A 21,369-nucleotide genomic window follows, 5' to 3' on the forward strand; every position below is an offset into this window, starting at 1 on the left:
CATTTTCTGGTGTAGAATTTCCTCTTGGTAGTAGCACAAAGCGTGCTACATTGATGTTCCTGCTGGATCATATAAATAGCCGCATTTACCTGCATTTTGTTGGCCGTTACTTGCGGTTTGATGGGGGGAGGCGAGCACCTGTCTCAGAGATAGATGGCTATGAGAACAATTCCCACTTCAGGGATTTGCAAACATAATCCAGGTTGACGCTCCCAGTGCAGTACTGAATGCTGCACTGTTGGAGGTGCTGTCTTATGGATGCAATGTTAAACTGTGGCCTTGTCTGCCTCTTAGCTTGATGTAGAACTTTGTCTATCATTATTTTGAAGAAAAAAAAACATTATTCAATTATTTTCATACTGCGGTCTTGGAGACCTTGCAAAAATTGATATTACAACAGTGGCCACATTGAAAAAAAGTATTTTGTTTCATGTAAAGCCCATTGGGATATTCTAAGCTTGTGAAATACATGCAATTACATTTTTATTTAGCACTGCGATTTAAAATAAGGTCTTGAAAGAAAGGAACTCTATTTGAAAAACAGCTGAGTGCACTGCTTGCAATACCAGCAGACATATTCTCCAGAGTCTGTGTTAGGAGGAGTTCTTCATGAATTGTGGAGGAAACCAGACCTTCTCTTCCAACACGTCAGATAAAAAGTGTGAAATAGGAGCAAAACTCTGCCACTCAATGGAAAGCTTTCAAGTAGTCGGGAAGGGAAGAGGCTTCACTGGCAATTCAGAGCAATCATTTTCCAACTCTGTTTCCAAGAAGCAACCCAGACTTTAAAATGACAAGTCAATCTCTAAAAAAAGGAAAAAAAGATTAGTGGGAGAGATGACAAGAACCATAATAACTGCCATGGATTGAAATTATAAAGCATCTATTTTATTGAATCTTGCAATGCATAGAATTGTACAACATGGAGGATTACAATTTGACCTATCATTTTGTTTTCAACATTTTGGAAGAGCTTTCCAATTAGTCCCACTCGCAGGTCCTCAGTATCAATTAAAATGGTGAAAGCTACCATAGTGGTGGTAGCTCCTACTGCCATATGGCACTGTGCAGGAGGGGCGACTTTGCACAGTGGACACCAGACATGGATAAATGTTCATACAGCCATATCAACAACAAAAAACGTCCACAGAGCAAGATGCAGCATGTCCTTCATCTATCGTGTTCAACCATAAGGGGTGGAAAAAAATCTGAGGAACTGGAGATATGAGGAAAGGAGTTCAAAATTAACAAAACAGAAAATACAAAGCTATCTATTTGAATTTCGGTTTTGTCTGTACCTGAAGTGGAGATATACCTTGATTGCAGTGTATAATTTCTGTGCAAGTACTGTGCAATAAACCTTTGAAACCCTCCAAATTACCGAGCAGATGACAAACCATGCTTGTTTATTTGTGCAGAATGCTAAGGAGGTAGTCTGTACTAATAGGGAAATGAAATCTACAATTACCGCTAATATAAAGCTTGTTGTCCCATCCTATTTAGTGGATTGAAAAAGAAGCATATGATTGCTGAGCTGATAATGCCATGTGCCCTCCAAATTGTAAGGCAAATGTTTGGAGAGCAGAAGGCAGACCAGGCAACTGGAAAATATAACTACCAATTGACCCTGTCAAATGACAGTTTTGTAGTGCATTGACTGCGTGACAATGACTTTGTTACACAACTTGTTAAATCCACATGCGGCATTTCTTTTTTTTTCTTTTTTTTAAACTTAGCATACCCAATTCATTTTTTACAATTATGGGGCAATTTATCGTGGCCAATCCACCTAACCTGCACACCTTTTTGGATTGTGGGGGCGAAACCCACGCAGACACGGGGAGAATGTGCAAATTCCACACGGGCAGTGACCTAGAGCCAGAACCTGGGACCTTGGCACCATGAGGCAGAAGTGCTACTTACTGTGCCACCGTGCTGCCCCCACATGAGGCATTTCTAAAATGTCTCACCTACATTTAATACTTGTGGATAAATAAATCAAACCAGGCTTTTTGTTTTGCAAAGAGCTCAATGAAGTCAAATGACATTTTAAAGTTGTTAGATGATTTCAAAACTTCAGTGACGCTCAACCACCCATGAATGCATAAAAACCCCTGCATAAATTGCTACCTCAGGGCAGAATGCTTATCTATATTTTTCACTTCAGTGAAGGGGATGTACTCTTTCTGAGCTGATAAGAAAACTGAACTTGCCCAAGTGATGAAAGAATGACCTGAGGTTGTCTAAACTGAGTTACCTCACAGATATGTTCAGTTAAATGACACTGCTGAATAAAACTACAAAATGGGAGGGCACCTTTTTTGCTCAGTGTGGAAAACAATGATGCATCCAAAAGGAAACTAAGCCTAGAAACTACTTTTTTAGGGGGAGGTGGGTGGTGGGGAATGAAATGAAATGAAAATCGCTTATTGTCACGAGTAGGCTTCAAATGAAGTTACTGTGAAAAGCCCCTAGTCGCCACATTCCGGCGCCTGTTCGGGGAGGCTGTTACGGGAATGGGGATAATGGATATGTTTGAGCCCTCATACTCTTCACTTAAAGAAAAAGCATTGACTTTGACAGCATCAAACCATAGTTGGCAGCACATCTTCCTAGTCCACTCCACAAATTTGAAGCTTATTTTCCAAAACTCATGACAGAACAACCTTGCCCACGTAGTGGGTTACTACGAAGAGCCAGGAGGCCGCTCTTAAGTATACAAACGCAAGTTTAGTTTATTCATAGAGAACTGCCTCTACTCTGGCGTACCAGCATGCCAGTCCCTGTCTGGACCGGCTTTTACATAGTACAGTAACGAACCCCAGTTGTGCAGGCCTCTGCCCACTAGTGGGGAAGCTTGTATTTCACCAGTCCCACCAGGAGATGATTGGGGTATCCCGGTGGGCCTTGTGAGGGTTATTGAAGATAGTGAAGGTAAATTGTCAACCTCTGTCTCATCAAAGATTTCACTGGTAGTTCATCAGTCAGCTCTCTCAGGAATTCAGTGAAATAATGCTGGTGACATTTTTATGAGGAGGCAGTGGTGTGGTTGAATTCTCACTGGACTAGTAGTTCCTATCATGTCTGGCCCACAAGACTGTTAAATCTCTCTGAAATGGTCTAGCAAGCCAATCAGTTTTTTCAAACTAGTTATATCACACCGCTACAAATCTATAAAATTGGATGCGCCCCCCCCCCCCCCCCCCCCCCCCCCCAACATCAACCCCAGGCACTGGAAACTGCAATGACAAACTGAGCTCTGTTGACCCTGCAAAGTCCTCCTTACGAAATAAAAGTAACCATAATCCCAGATGACCATAGGCTGCTTTTCCCTTTGAGGGGGAGAGGTGACTGGTGGTGATTAACCTGACGATCACCACACCATAGGTGAGGGGCAAGGTTGAGAAGGCTGGGCCTTCATGAATAACCTCAGCTGGTATGGGAATTGAACAGTTGGGGGTTTGTGCCAAAATTAGGAGAGCTATCTCACAGACGATCAAGCAACAGCCTGGCGCAGTTATACTTACAGAATCATACCATACAGATAATGTTCCAGACACCACCATCATCATCCCTGCGTATGCCCTGTCCCACTGGCAGGTACAGTGTTAGACAGTCAAGAGGGAGTTGCCCTGGGGAGTCCTTAACATCGACTCTGGACCCTGTGAAATCTCCAGCTGATTCAACGTTCCACATACGACTCAACATTGACCCCCCCATCTTAGCTGATGAATCAGTACTCCTCCATGTTGGACAAGGGCTGGCAAGAGCACAAGGTGACTTAAATGTCCATCACAAAGAGTGGCTGAGTAACACAATTACAGATCGAACTGGTTTAGTCCTAAAGTACTAAGCTCGTATGCTGGGTCTGCTGCAGCTAGTGAGGAAACCAACCAACAGGAGGGAAAAGATACTTGACTTCATCCTCACCAACCTGCTTGCCGCAGATGTATCTGTCCAAGGCAGTATCGGTAGGAATGTTTAAGTTCCACTTTCATATTGAGGATACCTTCCATCGTGTTGGTGGCACTACCACAGTGCCAAATGGGATAGATTTAGAAGAGATCCAGCAACTCAAGACTGGGCATCCATGAGGCGCTGTGGGCCATCAGTAGCAGCAGAATTGTACCAAACCAAAAGCTCATGGCCTGGCATATCCCCCACTTTATCATTCCACCAAGCCAGCGGATCAACCTTGATTCAATGAGGAGTGCAGGACAGCATGCCAGGAGCAGCACCAGGCATACTTAAAAGCGAGGTGTCAACCTGGTGAAGCTACAACACAGGACTACCTTTGTGCCAAACAGCATAAGCAGCAAGCAGTAGACAGAGCTAAACGATCCTAAAACCGACGGATCAGATCGAAGCTCATCGAGTCATGAATGGTGGTGACCAATTAAAGAATTCACTGGAGGCTCCACAAATATCTCCATCCTCAATTATGGAGGAGCCCAGCACATCAGTGCAAAGGATAAGGCTGAAGCGTTCACAACAATCTTCAGCCAGATGTGATGAGTGGATGATCCATCTTGGCTTCCTCCAGAGGTCCCCACCATCACAGGTGACAGCTTTCAGCCAATTTGATTTACTCCACGTGATATCAAGAAATAGCTGAAGGCATTGGATACTGCAACGGCTTTGGGCCCTGACAATATTCTGGCAATAGTACTGATGGCCTGTGCTCCAGAACTAGCCTTTCCCCAAGCCAAGCTGTTACAATGCAGTAACAACACTGGCAAAAATGGCCCAGGTATATCCTGTGCACAAAAATTGGGAGAAATCCAACCCGGCCAATTACTGCCCCATCGGTCTACTCTTGATCATTAATAAAGTAATGGAAGAGGTCATCAACAGAGCAATCAAGCAGCACTTGCTTAGCAATAACCTGTTCACTGAGGCTCAATTTGTGTTCCCCCAGAGCCACTCATCTCCTGACTTCCTTACAGACTTGGTCCAAAAATGGACAAAAGACCTTAACTCCAGAAATTAGATGAGGTGAGGGTGACTGCCCTCGACATCAAGGCAGCATTTGACCGACTGTGACATCAAGCAGCACCGGCAAAACGAGTCAATGGCAATCAGGGGGAAAGCTCACTACTGGTTGGAGTCATACCAAGTACAAAGGAAGTTGTGGTTACTGGAGATCAATCCTCTCAACTCCAGGGCATCATTGCAGGAATTCCTCAAGGGAGTTTCCTAGGCCCAACTGACTTCAACTGCTTCAGCAATGACATTCCTTCCATCAAAAGGTCAGAAATGGGGATGTTTGCTGATGATTCAGCACCATTTGTGACAATGTCCAGGCCTGGGCTGACAATGAGCAAATAACACAAGTGCCAAGCAATGACCATCTACAACAAGAGTGAATCTAACTATCGCCCCTTGACATTCAATGGCATTACCATTACTGAATGCCCCACTAAAGGGTGGCACAGTGGTTGCCTCACAGTGCCGAGGACCCAGGTTTGATCCCGGCTCTGGGTCACTGTCCATGTGGAGTTTGCACATTCTCCCCGTGTCTATGTGGGCCTCACCCCCACAACTCAAAAGATGTGCAGAGTAGGTGGATCGGCCATGATAAATTGCCCCTGAAAAGAAAAAAAACCTGAATGGCCCACTATCAACGAAAATGAAAATGAAAATCGCTTATTGTCACGAGTAGGCTTCAATGAAGTTACTGTGAAAAGCCCCTAGTCGCCACATTCCGGCGCCTGTCCGGGGAGGCTGGTACGGGAATCGAACCGTGCTGCTGGCCTGCCTGGTCTGCTTTAAAAGCCAACGATTTAGCGGAGTGAGCTAAACCAGCCCCAATATCCTGGGGGTTACCATTGATGAGAAACTGAATTGGACTAGCCATATTAATACTATGGCTATAAGAGCAAGTCAGGGTGAGGAATACTGCGGTGAGTAGCTCAAAACCTGCCTCAATCTACAAGGCACAAGTCAGAATAATCTCCACTTGCCTGGATGAGTGCAGCTCAAACACTCAAGAGGCCTGACGCCACCCAGGGAAAAGCATCCGCTTGATTGGCACCCATTCCACAAACGTTCACTCCCTCCACCACCGACACACAGTAGCAGCCGTGTGTATCATCCGCAAGATGCACTTCAGTAACTCACCAAGGTTCCTTAGGCAGCACCTTCCAGACCCACGACCACTACCATCTAGAAGGACAAGAACAGCAGATACCTGGGAACCCCACCACCTGGAAGTTCCCCTCCAAATCACTCACCACCCTGACTTGGAAATGTATGGCTGTTTCTTCACTATCGCTGGATCAAAATCCTGGAACTCCCTCCATAACAGCACTGTGTGTGTTCCTACACCTCAGGGAGTGCAGGGTTCAAGAAGGCAGCTCACCACCACCTTCTCAAGGGCAATTAGGGATGGACAATGAATGCTGGCCTAGCCAGTGAAGCTCACATCGTTTGAATGAATAAAACAAATTGTGAATGCTCTGAAAAGGACTATTTCTTCTGCAAGACTGAATGTGTTAGTCCCATTTGGTGCATCCTACTTTTGTAAAGCTGGATTTTCAGCAATGACAAAGAAAATAAAGTATCAAGCTGGACTGAACATTGAGCAGGACGTGAATGTGCAAATGTTTGTCGGAGATACTTCCACATCTTGACAGAATTATTGTTCTGCACCATTGTTCAGCACCAGAAGCAAGTTTCATATGTGAGTCAAACTAAAATATGTTTAATTGTAAACTAATTTTTAATTCAAATGGATGTATATTTAATGCATGAAGCGGGGTGGGGGGGGGGGGGGGGGGGGGCTCAAAAGCAAAAAGGTTCAGAACTCCTACTCTAGCTCCCCTACTGTTAATTTTGAGCTTTACTGTAAAAAAAATAAAAGCTGATTTCTGGACTTCAATAAAAAGTCCAGTGAAATTCCGGATCCTGGCTTTTAGTACCTGTGATTAAATATATTTGTAAGTAGAAGTGTGTACTTCTCACCCTTGAGTGATTACGTTAATTTAAAACTACACAGCAGCAAGTTTTTTGGATTTGAAAATGAAAAGACTGGATTATTTTTCCACATGGAGGTTAACAAAATAATGACACATTCTCACACTTATACAAATTTCAAGATGAAAATAAAAACAGGAATTATAAAAATGGAATTTAACCCATTCTCTGTTTCAGTACGGGCGTGTTGTCTCATGCTGGCACTTTACACTGTCTGAAGTGAAGGCTTTGAAATTGCAGAGATATTTCAGCAGCTGTGATGGCTTCTAAAGTTGACCTGCCAGCCGCTGGCTTCTCAGGTAGATTCGGAGTCCAGGGAAGGGGGGGGGGGGGGGGGGGGGGAGGGAGAAGTTCTTTGTTTTTCTTTCTAAGTATTGTAGTTTGGCACATCAGATGCCCAACTGACTGCACCAGTCCAATGGATTTTTAGCTGGGAATCAAGATGGCCACTGTTATCATGTGACCTCAGCAGTGCTCACTCGTTGTCCCAACTAAGCTGGTGTGATCATCTGAATCCTTCTCTCACCTGCAATTGTTTTTAAGAGGCCAAGTCCTTTCTTCCTACGAAAGCCAAATTTGCATTTTCTCATGTGCTGGCAAGCATTGAGTCAACATTAAAGTAATGGTTGTCTTTGACCTTTTGAAAGTTAACAGCTGGATCCACAAAACTCTTGTAGCAGAGAGCCATTTTGATTTGCAGTCTTTTAAAGTGTAGCTTTTAAAAATATATTGTTTTTTCTAAAGAGTCGCAATAACGCCATGGTAGTGACAATGTGTTGACTATCTCTAGTTTCTCATTGCTGCCTCAAAAGATTTCAAATATAATTTCAAGTGCAGGGCAGCACGGTAGCGCAGTGGATAGCACTGCTGCCTCACGGCGTTGAGGTCCCAGGTTCAGTCCCGGCTCTGGGTCACTGTCCGTTATCCGTGTGGAATTTGCACATTCTCCCCATGTGTGGGTGGGTTTCGCTCCCACAACCCAAAAATATTTGCAGGCTAGGTGGATTGGCCACGCTAAATTGCCCCTTAATTGGAAAAAATGAATTGGGCACTTTAAATTTAAAAAAAATAATAATTTCAAGTGCAACTTGGTTACTTCTTATGCTTTGTTGCTCCTGCTGCAGATGAAATGTCGAGGACCCATCCCAACAGTGATCCAGCATTAAATTATATTAACTACTACAATGCACTGGAGCTAAGGCTATGCATCACGCTGTTTGTTTAGTTCTCTTGTTTATCTCATTGATTCTGCAGTCCAGGACATTTTGTAGTGTTCAATTGTTCTGTGTTTGATTCTATGAGTCTGGTTATTGATCTATGCTCATTGTGTTTGATTGGTTAAACCTGGGTGTGGATTCAGAGCATAGAAAACAAACACCACAGAAGCCATTAGAAACTGAGCTGTAGCCATGAGTGCAGACAGTTTGTGATTTCAGATATATTTTAAAACTCTTGTAAATAAACCTCTTGATCACTTAGAAAATAGTATCATCTCTGCTTTATTCTGGGATATACAAAATATATAAGGTAAAGCCACCATAGTCTCAGATGACCATAGGTTGCTTTCACCTTTAGGGGAGAGAGTTGACTGGTTATGATTTAACCTCAGGATCAGCACATCTCAGGAGAGGGGCAAGGTTGAGAAGGCAGAGCCTTCATGAATAACCTCAGCTGGTACAGGAATTGAACCCATGCTGCTGGCATCGCTCTACATCACGAACCAGCTGTCCTGCCAACTGAGCACAACCGGCTGTGTATAAAATATATAACACATTTAACCAGCCCTTGCCTTTGTCTGTGACATAATCATGGAAAGGTAGGAAAATCATTGGCCTCCTAATGTTAATAACCTCAAACCGATTTGAATTTGTTTGAAATACCAATATTTAGCCAAAGTTATTAATTAAAATTACTGAACTTTAATTCCTGTATAAAATGTACTGCAGTGACTCGCAACACTGACACTTTTGGGTATCCCTTGGATTCCTTCTACAAGATAGGAGTTGCTTATATTTTACAAACCTATCTGAACAGAACAAACTCTCAACTTCTAGGCCCAGAATGTGACCACAGCTCATGGTGATGGAATGATAGCCTTTTAATGTGAATCTGAAACTTGAGCAGTTTCATCACAGTACTGAACAGGCTAAGGATCTGCAGCATTAAGAAAGCCCTCTCTAATTTGGCACCAGTTGCGAATCTCACTCTGAATCCACTGGTTGGAAATGGAAAGTGACATATAATTCCTACAGTGTAGAAGGATGCCATTTGGCCCATCGAGTCTGCACTGACCCTCAAAAGGAGCACCCGAACTCGACGCACTCCTCCACCCTATCCATGTAACCTGATAACCCCACCTAACCTGCACATCTTTGGACACTGAGGGGTAATTTATCATGGCCAATCCACCTAACCTGTGATGATGTGCATAAGCAATCATGTAAATAGTACAGTATACGAATCCAACCAGCAGGTGGCAGTAGAGAATAACCATGTGACACTGTTACCTCTGGAAGTCTGGAGATAGCCATCGTAGTGGGTAGTCATAGTTGTAGTCACAGCAAAAACGCCATGCTTGAGAGAAGCCATCAAGAAAGACACTATTTTCCAGTGGTCTAACAGACATGAGCATGAGTGGCAAATGTTACAGGAAGTATTGACAACCGCTCCAGTGCTGACATTTTTTGACCCTACAAAGAAGTCAAAAATATCGACAGATGCGTCGAAAGATGGGTTGGGAGCAGTGTTATTGCAGCAGGACAATGATAAATTGGCTTCCAATTGCCTATGCTTCAAGATCAATGACTGACACAGAGCGATGAGATTCTCAAATAGAAAAAGAATGCTTGTGCTTGATAAATGGGTTAAACAAATTCCATGACTACGTATATGGCCTACCGACATTCTTAGTGGAAACTGACCATAGACCATTTGTGGCGATAGTAAAAATGAATCGAAATGAGATGCCACCCAGGATACAACGCATGATAATGAAGATACAAAGGCACAATTTTGATTTCACCTACAAGCCAGGTAAACATCTCGTTGTAGCGGATGCACTATCGCGTGCTATGGACATGAAAGAACACCGTATGGATGAGGATGTGCAAGTCCACATGAATCTTGTAACAGAATCCCTTGCAGTATCTGTTGGGAAGTCAAAACTAATCAGAAACGAAACCATCAAAGCTGAAATCTTACAGAAGATTCTGAAATATCTCACTGAGGGATGGCCAAAGGGACACTATTCCAAATATTCTAACATTAGAGCGGAGCTAAGTGCACCCCTTTTGTTTTTGCTTCGGCAAAATAGGATTGTCATTCCACAATCTTTACGATCAATGATTCTAAAGAAGATTCATGAAGGGCACTGAGGCATAGAAAAGTGTAAGCATAGAGCCAGGGAAACGGTAAACTGGCCAGGCATCAATCAAGACATTCAACGCATGATCGAAAACTCCAATTTGTCAGAAATTTCATACAAACAATGTAAAGAACAAATGCAAATGGGAGAAATCATTGCGACTCTGTGGCAGAAAGTGGGAATGGATCTGTTCTATCTGGCAGGAAAAGAATGCCTCTTAGTAATCGACTATTTCTCCAACGGTCCAGAAATGATACAACTAGCAAACTCATCGGCTAGGTGTATAATCAAGTATACCAAAGACATTTTTGCTCACCATGGAATGTCTCAAAGTGTCAATGAGCGACAATGATCCATGTTTTAGTCGTCATGAATGGACAGAGTTCACACACAGCTGTGATTTCAACATATTACTTCTAGTCCTCTATAGCAATCCAACAGGAAGGCTGAAAATGGTGTTCACATTGTGAAACAGCTACTCAAAAAAAGCTATGGAAAGCCGGGAAGATCCATTTCTCGCATTACTTAACTCTAGAGCAACACCATTGGACTTAATGGATTTTCACTGTCACGATTTTTGGTGAATCGACAGCTCAGAACAACCTTGTCATACATGCCAAAGGAACGAAAGAATCAAAAATTTGTGAAAAAAGGAGGCAGAAGAGGTATTATGACAAATGCGCAAGAAGTTTGCAACGATTAGTAAAGGATAACACAGCCAGGGTAGAGGATCCTGATGGAAATGGATGGTTGAAGTGTGCTGAGCTAATACAACAGTCAGGTCCTCAGTCATATATTATCATCACCGATGATGGGACAGTTTGAAGAGGAAACAGGAGAGCTTTGCTGAAGGTTCAGCAACCTGTTGTTTTAGATGCGCAGGGTGATACTGAAAGCAATATAAGGACAACTGGACAAATATTACCTCGGCATACAGAAACAGAACAAGCTGAAAGTGTACAGAACACAGAAACACAACAGGAACCATCTTCAACGACAGCTGAAAATTAAGCAAACTCATAGGTTAGCCAATGCTTAGAAGGTCGACAAGACACAGAAGACAGCCAGACAGATTGAATTTGTGATGGACTGTAAACATGTGAATCATCAAAAACATTATGCATATCATGTGTATTGTATAGCAAACTGAAATAATGTATGTAAATATTTTACATTTCCAAAGGAAAGGGGATGTGATGATATGCATAAGCAATTGTGTAAATAGTAATGTTTACGACCTGCAACCAGCAGGTGGCAGTAGAGAACAACCATGTGACACTGTTACCTTGGGTAAACTGGAGATAGTTGTCGTAGTGGATAGTCATATTTAGAATAGCTCTTGGATAATTTAATATAGTTAGTAGTTTTTGATATTTTTCTCATGTTTATCTAATCCACGTAATTGTTTTACAATAAGCATTTAACTCGTCAAGAACCAGAACGTAACATAACCTGCCCATCTTTGGACTGTGGGAGGAAACCGGAGCACCCGGAGGAAACCCAGCACACACAGGGAGAACGGGCAAACTCCACAGTCACCCAAGCCCGGAATTGAACCCGGGTCCCTGGTGCTGTGAAGCAGCAGTGCTAACCACTGTGCCACCGTGCCGCCCACCAAACAGTAGAAATTGGGGAAAAGGGTAATTGTTGGGGCAGCATCGAGAGCGTTAATACATCCAATTGTACCACATCTGATTTGGAGAGCGAAATGCCAACACTAAAAATGGGAAAAATGCTTCACTTTTCAGTAGTAGTGATCCATCAATTGACAAGGATGAGATTTTGTGGGAATATATACTTGCATTCAGAGTATCATCTTGCATCACTGACTTTGTCCATATATGTGGTTGTGGAACCCATCTACCTCTTCACTCACCTGATGAAAGAGCTGTGTTCCGAAAGCTAGTGACTCCAAACAAACCTGTTGGACTTTAACCTGGTGTTGTAAGACTTACTGGGAATATCAGAGACAGGCTTTTGGGGCTTATTGGCTTTTATCTGAAACTAAAAGGCTTGTGCTTGTTTTAACGTGTGCAGACTTTGATGTTTCATCAGGAGAAGGGCTACTGCGAAAGAATCAAAACAAAATATATGCACAGGCAGCATTCCAAATTCAGGAATAAAACCAAAATACAGCGGATGCTGGAGATTTGAAATAAAAACAAAGTGCGAGAAAACTCAGCAGGACTGGCAGCATCTGGGGAGAGAGAAAGAGAGTTAATGTTTTGAGTCCGATATGAGTTCTAAAGAAGTCATAGTGGACACGAGACATTAACTCTGTTTCTCTCTCCACATATGCTGCCAGACCTGCTGAGTTTTTCCAGCACTTTCAGTTTTCGTTCCAGATTCAGGTTGGGATAAAAAAGGAGGGAATTGTTTTACCTTACTTAGCGGTGGGTATGTTTGAAATGAGCAGTACTTGAAGTTATATGGTTTTCCTTTACGACATACTGTTCTTCCAATATCAGCATATAGAAAATATTTCAGTCCAGCAACAACCTTTAAAAGAAAACAAAAGTAGTCATAGAGCTTTACAGCATGAGAAGAGGCCCGTTGGCCCATCGTGTCCGCACCAGCCATTGAGCACCTCTCAATTCTAATCCTATTTTTATATCAACATGGAACCTGCTGCTCAAGCTGCATGGATCAGATTTCCTTTTGAATCGCTGATCGAGTGCAAAATTAATGTGTAGAATAAAATCCTTATAGTGCAGAAGGAGGCGATTCGGCCCATCAAGTGTGCATCAACCCTCCAAAAGAGCATCCCACTCAGTCCCACTACCCTACCCTCTCCTGAAACCCTCACCTTTGGACTCTAAGGGACAGTTTAGTATGGCCAATCCACCTAACCGGCACATCTTTGGCCTGTTTTGGAGCAGCAGATCCCCATTTTACATTCAAAGTATTAAAATAGTTTTTGGGTGGCACAATGGTTAGCACTGCTGCCTCACAATGCCGAGGACCTGGGTTCAATCCCAGCCCCGGGTCACTGTTCCTGAGTCCGCATGGGTCTCACCCCCATAACTTATGAGGGTAGGGGAATTGGCCACGCTAAATTGTCCCTTAATTGGAAAAAAGAATTGGGTACTCTAAATTTATTTTTAAAGAATTTAACATTTTTCGATTCTTCTAATTTGTGTGCACAAATCAGCTTGCAGCTGATCGTGTGTCCAACAAAGAGGGATTAAATCACATTTAATTCTAAGGTAAAGACAGAAAGTCATCTTCAAGACATTACCATTTTGATTCTGAACATTCCGAGGCAGTCTAAGCCCAGATGCAGAAAAGTCTGGACAACTTTTAGGTTTGGGCTGTTAAGTGTTAAGTGGTAAATAACATCTGCGCACAGAATTGTCAAGTAATGGCCATTTCCAACAAGAGAGAAGTTTAACCATTTACCCTTTGACATTCAGTGGCACTATCAATACTGAATCGCTCACAATCAACATCCATTAATCAGAAACTGAACTGGACCACCCATATAAATATTGTGGCTACAAGAGCAGGTCAGGGGCTGGGAATTCTGCAGCGAGTAACTCACCTCCTGACTCCTCAAAGCTTGTCCAGTATTAACGGACACAAGTTGGGAGTGCGAAGGAATACTCCCCACTTGTCTGGATGAGTGCAGCTCCAACAACACTCGAAATTCAACGTCATCCAGTACAAAGCAGCCGGCTTGATTGGCACCCACCAACTAAACATTCACTCCCTCTGCTACTGGCGCACAGTGGCAGCTGTGTGTATCATCTACAAGATACATCGCAGCAACTCACCAAGGCTCCTACAACAGCACCTTCCAAACCTCTGACCTCTATAATCTACGACAGGGGCCGCATGAGCCTGAGAACACCACCAACTGCAAATTGCCCTCCAAGTCACTTGGAATAATAATTGCCATTCTTTTACTGTCACTGGGCCAAAATCGTGGAACTCCCTCCCTAACAACATCTAAACCACATGGACTGCAGCGGTTCAAAAAGGTGGCTCATCCCCGCATTTCCAAGGACAAATGGGGATGGTCAATAAAATGCTGGCCTTGCCAGCAATGTCTACATCATGTGAAAAGAATAAAATAAATAAATTAAAGATCCGGGAGCTCATAACCAACTGCTTGGTGGGTGCATCTTATTATCTTTAGAACAGAGAAGGTTAAGGGAAGATTTATAATAATAAGAATAATCTTTATTGTCACAAGTAGGCTTACATTAACACTGCAATTAAGTTACTGTGAAAAGCCCCTAGTCGCCACATGCCGGCGCCTGTTTGGGTACACTGAGGGAGAATTCAGAATGTCCAATTCACCTAACAAGCGCGTCTTTCGGGACTTGAGAGAGGGAAGCGGAGCATCCGGAGGAAACCCACGGCAACACAGGGAGAACACGCATACTCCGCACAGACAGTGACCCAAGCCGGGAATCGAACCTGGGACCCTGGAGCTGTGAAGCAGCAGTGCCTGGTAACCACTGTGCTACCGGGCCTGCCCCATAATAGCAGTTGCTCAAAGTTCTGAAGGAGTTTTGATAGAATAAATGAAGAAAAGAAAACTCTTTGCACAAGTGGGATGGTCTGCAAGTAGAGGACATAAAATTAAGATAATTGGCAAAAGAACCAGAGAGGAATATGGAAAGTTTTTTTCTGCAGAGTGAATTATGATGAGCTGGAAACAATGCTGGAATGGGTGGGGGAAGCAGATTCAGTCATTATTTTCAAAAATGGAATCAGATATATACAGTACTTGGAAAGGAAAGATTTACAGAGCTAAGGAGAAAGAGCAGGGAAGTGGGATTAATTGGTAACTCTTTCAGAGCATAAGAACAATGGGCCAAATTGTCTTCACCTGTTTTGTACGTTCTATATCTGAGTCCATGTCCTTGTAGGTAATACTCGATTTCTGTTCCATAATACAAAATAGATAACCCTCATCTTTTGGAATGCTCACATATACCTACTGGAACCAATACAAGTGCAGATAAAACGCAAGGTGACCAATGATCTTGTTTGTCCTCCAAGGCAAGGGTGACCATGTTCATCATCTGTGTTGTTTGATAAGTAAAGTAATATAAGTAAAGTCTCCATAGTCCCAGACGACCATAGGCTGCTTTCCCCTTCGACAGGAAGAGCTGTCTGGTGGTGATTTAACCACCACACCTCAGGTGAGGGCAAGGTTGAGAAGGCGGGGTCTTCATGAATAACCTCAGCTGGTACAACCTGTTTGACAGGGTGTCAGTTGTTATGTAGGAGGCCATTATAGCTGATCTGCACCTGGAAGATTCTGTTACAAATAGGACAGGATATCACATGGAGTTGATTTCTAGAAGAGTTACTGGTTTGGGATTTCATCTTCTTCTGCTTGCTGTCTGCCCCTGGTGCAAGCACATAGTCCTGTAAACTCCAATAGTGACTGGGAATGGGTCAAAAGTTTCACCATCACCCAGAGCACACACGAGAATACCTTAATGGAACTGTTGAACCATTGTGATGAATTTCTCAGGGCAGTTGAATTTCTCCATTACCCTTCAAAGACACTAATTTCTGACTGTGTTAATGACCATAAATGTGGTGTAGAGGTCCATGTTCTGTTCTCGGCATTTGGTCTGTAGCTGTTTAGTTGCAAACGTCACACTAATAGTTCCTCCGCCTTTTCTGAAATCTCACTGACTTTTTAGCAGTAGATCCTGGTTGAGAAGTTGAACGAAGTAGTTCAGAAGGCTCCTGGTGAAGATTATGGCAGCAATGGAGAAGATTGACGACTTCCTTTCTGCTTGTACAGATAGACAACAGAAGCATCTTTGTATTCTTGTGGGACAGTTCCTTGCTCCCACATAGACTGAAAGAGTTCAGTGTGTTTCTTGACCCTGCATTGACCTCCAGCCTTGTCGACCATCAGTTGGGATAAGTTCCTGGAGCATTGCCGGTAGACAGGGGTTTGACTGCATTTGAAATTGTAACAGCATGGGAGGAGCAAAGGAGAGTAGTTGGCGGAAGCCTTCATTAATGGATGAAGGCCAATTGAGTATGTGGTTAAACTGCTCTGTGTATCATTCTAGAATTTCACTGTGAGCTCTGTTGAGCTGAGCATTGGCGTTAAGGCAGTTTTCTGGGGCCCATGGACAGATTTCAGAGCATGATAGAATCCCTTCTAGGCTTTTGTGGTCTTCGGTACCACACTGGGTAGCACTGTTGCTTCACAGCGACAGGGACCCGGGTTCGATTCCCAGATTGGGTCACTATCTGTGCAGAGTCTGTATGTTCTCCCCATGTCGGTGTGGGTTTCCTCCAATTTCCTCCCACAAGTGTTGAATTTTGTGCTTGTTAGATGAATTGGACATTCTGAATTCTCCCTCAGTGTACTCAAACAGGCGCAGTAGTGGTGGTGACAAGGGGATTTTTACAGCAACTTTATTGCAGTGTTAATGTAAGCCTACTTGTGACATTAATAAAGATTATTATTTTCGTATGACTGAAGCTTGTCTTTCTTGTGATTCAGCCTAGTGTCTTGCATCTTTCTGAGTTTGCATTGGACAGTATTGTGGATGTTTTGGTCGACATTGTGCTTGGATAGTGATAACTTGTCATTGAGGAGTGATGTTCCTCCTCTAGTAGTTTCTGGATTACTTAATTGTTTTCAACAAACCAATCTTGATGCTCACGAGAGGTAGAGCCACGGTGGAGCACCTATTTCTTTGAATGTCACTCAGTGCTACTCCTCCCTTACACCCCTACTGAAGATGATGGAAACCAAACTAAAGGAAATATACCACAAGTACAAAATATTGCCCATAAATAAATGTCTTTGAATTCTTTGGTTCCCCAATAAGTTCACCACAAACCTTCATTAAGTTGTGACAATGTAGTTGTGAATTTCTAAATTGTGTGTCCTCATACAGGGATGTGGACTTGGTCAGTTTAGGGATGGAAGAATTGAAGGTCGCTCTTTCTTGTGACACGCGAGCATGGTCCTTCTTACCTGTACCTGGGCTTTATGTATTCTATGAACTTTAAACAGGAAGATGTCATTCGATTGGTTGTTATAGCCATAGATTGCAATTAGGGTGGCATTTTGAACGCCCAAATCAGTCGTGTTAATATCTCTGGGAACTCCTGGACCAACAGGAGTCTTTCCTGTTCTGCCAAAACCTAAAACATTACAAGAAACAAGAGCCATGAGTGAAATGGCAAATAGTCTACATACTGAGGCAATGCAACAAAATTACTTGTGCTGGATTATCGCTGCATCAGATCGCTGAACCTGGATACTTCACAAAATCATTGGTTCAGTTTCAGTTTTGTGGAGTTTGTATGTTCTCCTTGTGTCTGCATGGTTTTCCTCGGGTGCTCCGGTTCCCTCCCACAGTCCAAAAGAGGGCGGGTTAGGTGGATTGGCGACAATAAATTGTCCCTTGGTGTCCAAGGATTTTTAAAATGAATCTTTATTGTCAGAAGTAGGCTTACATTAACACTGCAATGAAGTTACTGTGAAATCTCCTGGTCCTATATTCCGGTGCCTGTTCGGGTACTTAGAGGAAGAATTCAGAATGTCCAAATGACCTAACATTGCCTTTTGGGATTTGTGGGAGGAAACCGGAGCACCCGGAGGAAACCCACGCAGACACAGGGAGAACGTGCAGACTCCACACAGACAGTGACCCAAGACGGGAATCGAACCTGGAACCCTGGCGCCGTGAAGCAACAATGCTACCCACTGGGGTTACAAGGATAGGGCAGGTGAAAGGAGGAGTGGACATGGGTAGAGTGCTTATTCGAAGAGTCGGTGCAGACTCGATGGGCTGAATGGCCTCCTGCACTGTAGGGATTTTATGGTTCTATTATTTGACATTCCTCTGAGCAATATTATTTGAGAGAATGAGGAGTAAATTTAGCTTAGTGACACCAGAGATGTATATATAGAACAGTACAGCACAGAACAGGCCCTTCGGCCCTCGATGTTGTGCCGAGCAATGATCACCCCACTTAAACTCACGTTACCCGTAACCCAACAAATCCCCCCATTAACCTTACACTACGGGCAATTTAACATGGCCAATCCACCTAACCCGCACATCTTTGGACTGTGGGAGGAAACCGGAGCACCCGGAGGAAACCCACGCACACACGGGGAGGACATGCAGACTCCACACAGACAGTGACCCAGCCGGGAATCGAACCTGGGACCCTGGAGCTGTGAAGCATTGATGCTAACCACCATGCTACCGTGTAATGACAGCTGGGATTCTTCTCTTAAAGGCAGAGAAGGTTTTGGGGAGTTTTAAAAACAATAAAGATGCTAAAAATTATGAGGGATTTTGAGAAGAGTTGGTCATGAGAAACTGTTCTCACTGGCAGGACGGTCACTGCCCAGTTTTAAATGATTGGCCACAGGACATGGGGTGAGGAGGCCACATATTACAGGTGCCGGTGACTAAACCCTCCCACCCCTCCCCAGTATACACACTCATTTTTCAAAGCTGTGTGCCGGACACACTAACATGTAACTATAACCCAGCGGCATGTGCGGTGGACTCTAAACCTATGAGGAACAGAGGAGCTGAAGTTCCACTCCTGTGCAGCAGGGGGTGCAACACACGAGCAGCTTGCAGTGCCCCAGATGGCATGCTTCCCAACAGCCCCAGGGATTCTGTACACCTTTTAAAAACAGAAGTCAAATACATTCCTGTAGTCGCACATCAACCAGCGATTTTAAAACAGAACCGACTGAACTTTGACGAGTTCAGTCTGAGACCCGAGGGGAACTAACATTTGCAGATCAGGCTTGGCAATTTGTGCTGAGGTGCATTTCTGGAGGCTTCAGCCTCAAGCGTTCCCCCCGCTCCCTACACTCCCACTGTTGGTCCACTCTTCAGTTGCACTGCTCCCCCACGTTCAATTAGAAAGGGAATAGGACAGGTTATTGTTACCCAACTGAGTTAATCTTCAAGTTTCATCGAAGCCTCCTCACCCCCAACCCAGTCTCCAAGTACGTTTATAACAGGTAAGACTAACAGCAGCAGCAACCCGGAGATCAATCTTCAATCTTCAATCCCTGAAGACATCAGGACAACCCTGGAGGATTGGCAACCCTACGTCCGGCAAAGAAGCCGCCCGTAACTGGTACCAAATCCCATTCACTCATCACAACTGTGTCCAGTGACCTACAGCAGCTCTGCCAGCATTGACCAGATTGGCTGCATTATTTGCAATTACACTGTAAATGCTACCTAACATGTGGGCGTGATCTTGGCCGAATAGCAAGAATACACATAGGGTGGGGTGGAGGGAGAAAAGAAAGTTTGAAAACAAGCGGTGAGTAAACAAGGTTCTGGGTAAACAAATTGAAACCATTAATTTACTTTGCAAACTGTGCACAGCAGCCAAAACAATTTCTAAATAGCGCGTGGCACTCAATCGAATTATCCACATCTCTTGGTTGTAAATGATGTACTTACAGCCATAGACCACAGGGTTCATATTACAGCTGCAAGTTTACATACAAGGTCAGGATGTTATATTGAGTCTCTGTGGGCTGGGAATAGATTAGTATGTAAGCTGCCAACTCTTGGAGCAGATGGTTAAACACCACTGGAAAAAAGGGTAACATCCTACTTTTCATGTCATAGAATTCACAGTGCAGAAGGAGGCCATTCGGCCCATCGAGTCTGCACCGGCTCTTGGAAAGAGCACCCTATCCAAGGTCAACACCTCCACCCTATCCCCATAACCCAGTAACCCCACCCAACACTAAGGGCAATTTTGGACACTAAGGGCAATTTATCATGGCCAATCCACCTAACCTGCACATCTTTGGACTGTGGGAGGAAACCGGTGCACCCGGAGGAAACCCACACACACACGGGGAGAATGTGCAGACTCCGCACCGTCAGTGACCCAAGCCGGAATCGAACCTGGGACCCTGGAGCTGTGAAGCAATTGTGCTATCCACAATGCTACCGTGCTGCTGTTGGATTTTAAAAAATACTTTGATTACACAATGTTACTCATTAAAAATCAACTACTCAGCTACACGACGCATTGGCAGTGAACTTTTACAATTAAAGAAGGGATAGTATTGTCACAGTGTCAAAATGATTGAGGTGACAATAGAAGAGAAGTTTGGTAAAAGGAAAGCATTGCATATGGTAGAAGGTTGCTGAGTATGTTGAAGGTAAGACTATGTAACGTACAATTAAGCTTGCAAATTCACTGTTGATGGAGGCTGGATCTACAGCACGGAAACAAAGAGATCGGTCAGCCCTTTGCCAATGTTTAATACACCACATCAGCCTCCTCCCACTATACTTCCCTGCCTCTGCATCATCATCATGTTTCACCCTCCAAGGATATAAATGCTGTCAGCTTCCACTATTCCACCTGCCAGCAAGTTCTATGTTCTCTCCACTCGTCATGTAAAGAAGTTCCTCTTAAATTCCTTGCCTGGTTATTTTGTGACTGTTACACTATTTATGCCCCCTTATTTTGGATTCACCGACAAATGGAAAGAGATTCTTCACATTCACCCAATTTGAACTCCTTTCACCTTTGAATGAAAATCATTCTTTGACTGTAAAGTCAAGAATATAATTTTTTTTAACGTACATGAGGCTTCTGGGTTTGACTTTGCAAAGAACAATCAGATACCAATAGAAAATCATGACAGCTGGAGTGGCTCGAGGAAATATTAGGGAGGTTTCCGGCATAACTGAACAAGGGTTTATTGGTAAATGGTAAAGGTAAACAATACATAGGCACAGAGTCACTAAACAGATCTTCACTCTCTGGCTTCAGGGTCTACTCTGCCCAGGAGCCTGCTCCCAGGGCCCTGCACATTTCCCCATCAGTCAGGGTTCACTCCTGCACAATTGGCCCTGAGTCAGTCTTGTGGACCGTGAGATTTCACCCCTTAAAAGGGGCCACGTTACCACATCCCTCCCCCATGAGTCCCTTAATAACATATTTACAGAACAGGTTATGTACAGTTACTATACACAATAGAACGCTTGTGAAACAAAAGGGGAGAGATTCTATAACAGTTCATC

General features: G+C 43.7%; 1 protein-coding gene across 3 annotated transcripts in view; it reads right to left on the minus strand.

The window, feature by feature from the left end:
- Positions 1 to 405: 405 nt before the first annotated feature.
- LOC119970376 (cystatin-F-like) overlaps positions 406 to 21,369 on the minus strand; it is a 28,914-nt gene continuing 7,950 nt past the window's right edge. For 2 of the 3 annotated variants that reach the window (XM_038804897.1, XM_038804905.1), the window contains exons 2-4: positions 17,307 to 17,476; positions 12,722 to 12,838; positions 406 to 805 (exon numbers count right to left, since the gene is read on the minus strand). In XM_038804897.1, the coding sequence (XP_038660825.1) occupies positions 728 to 805; positions 12,722 to 12,838; positions 17,307 to 17,476 (365 nt within the window). In that variant the 3' untranslated portion in view covers positions 406 to 727. The remainder of the gene's footprint in view (positions 806 to 12,721; positions 12,839 to 17,306; positions 17,477 to 21,369) is intronic. The other variant, XM_038804915.1, reaches the window with a different exon arrangement.

This window comes from Scyliorhinus canicula, chromosome 1 (assembly GCF_902713615.1).
Source record: "Scyliorhinus canicula chromosome 1, sScyCan1.1, whole genome shotgun sequence".
Lineage (NCBI taxonomy): Eukaryota > Metazoa > Chordata > Chondrichthyes > Carcharhiniformes > Scyliorhinidae > Scyliorhinus > Scyliorhinus canicula.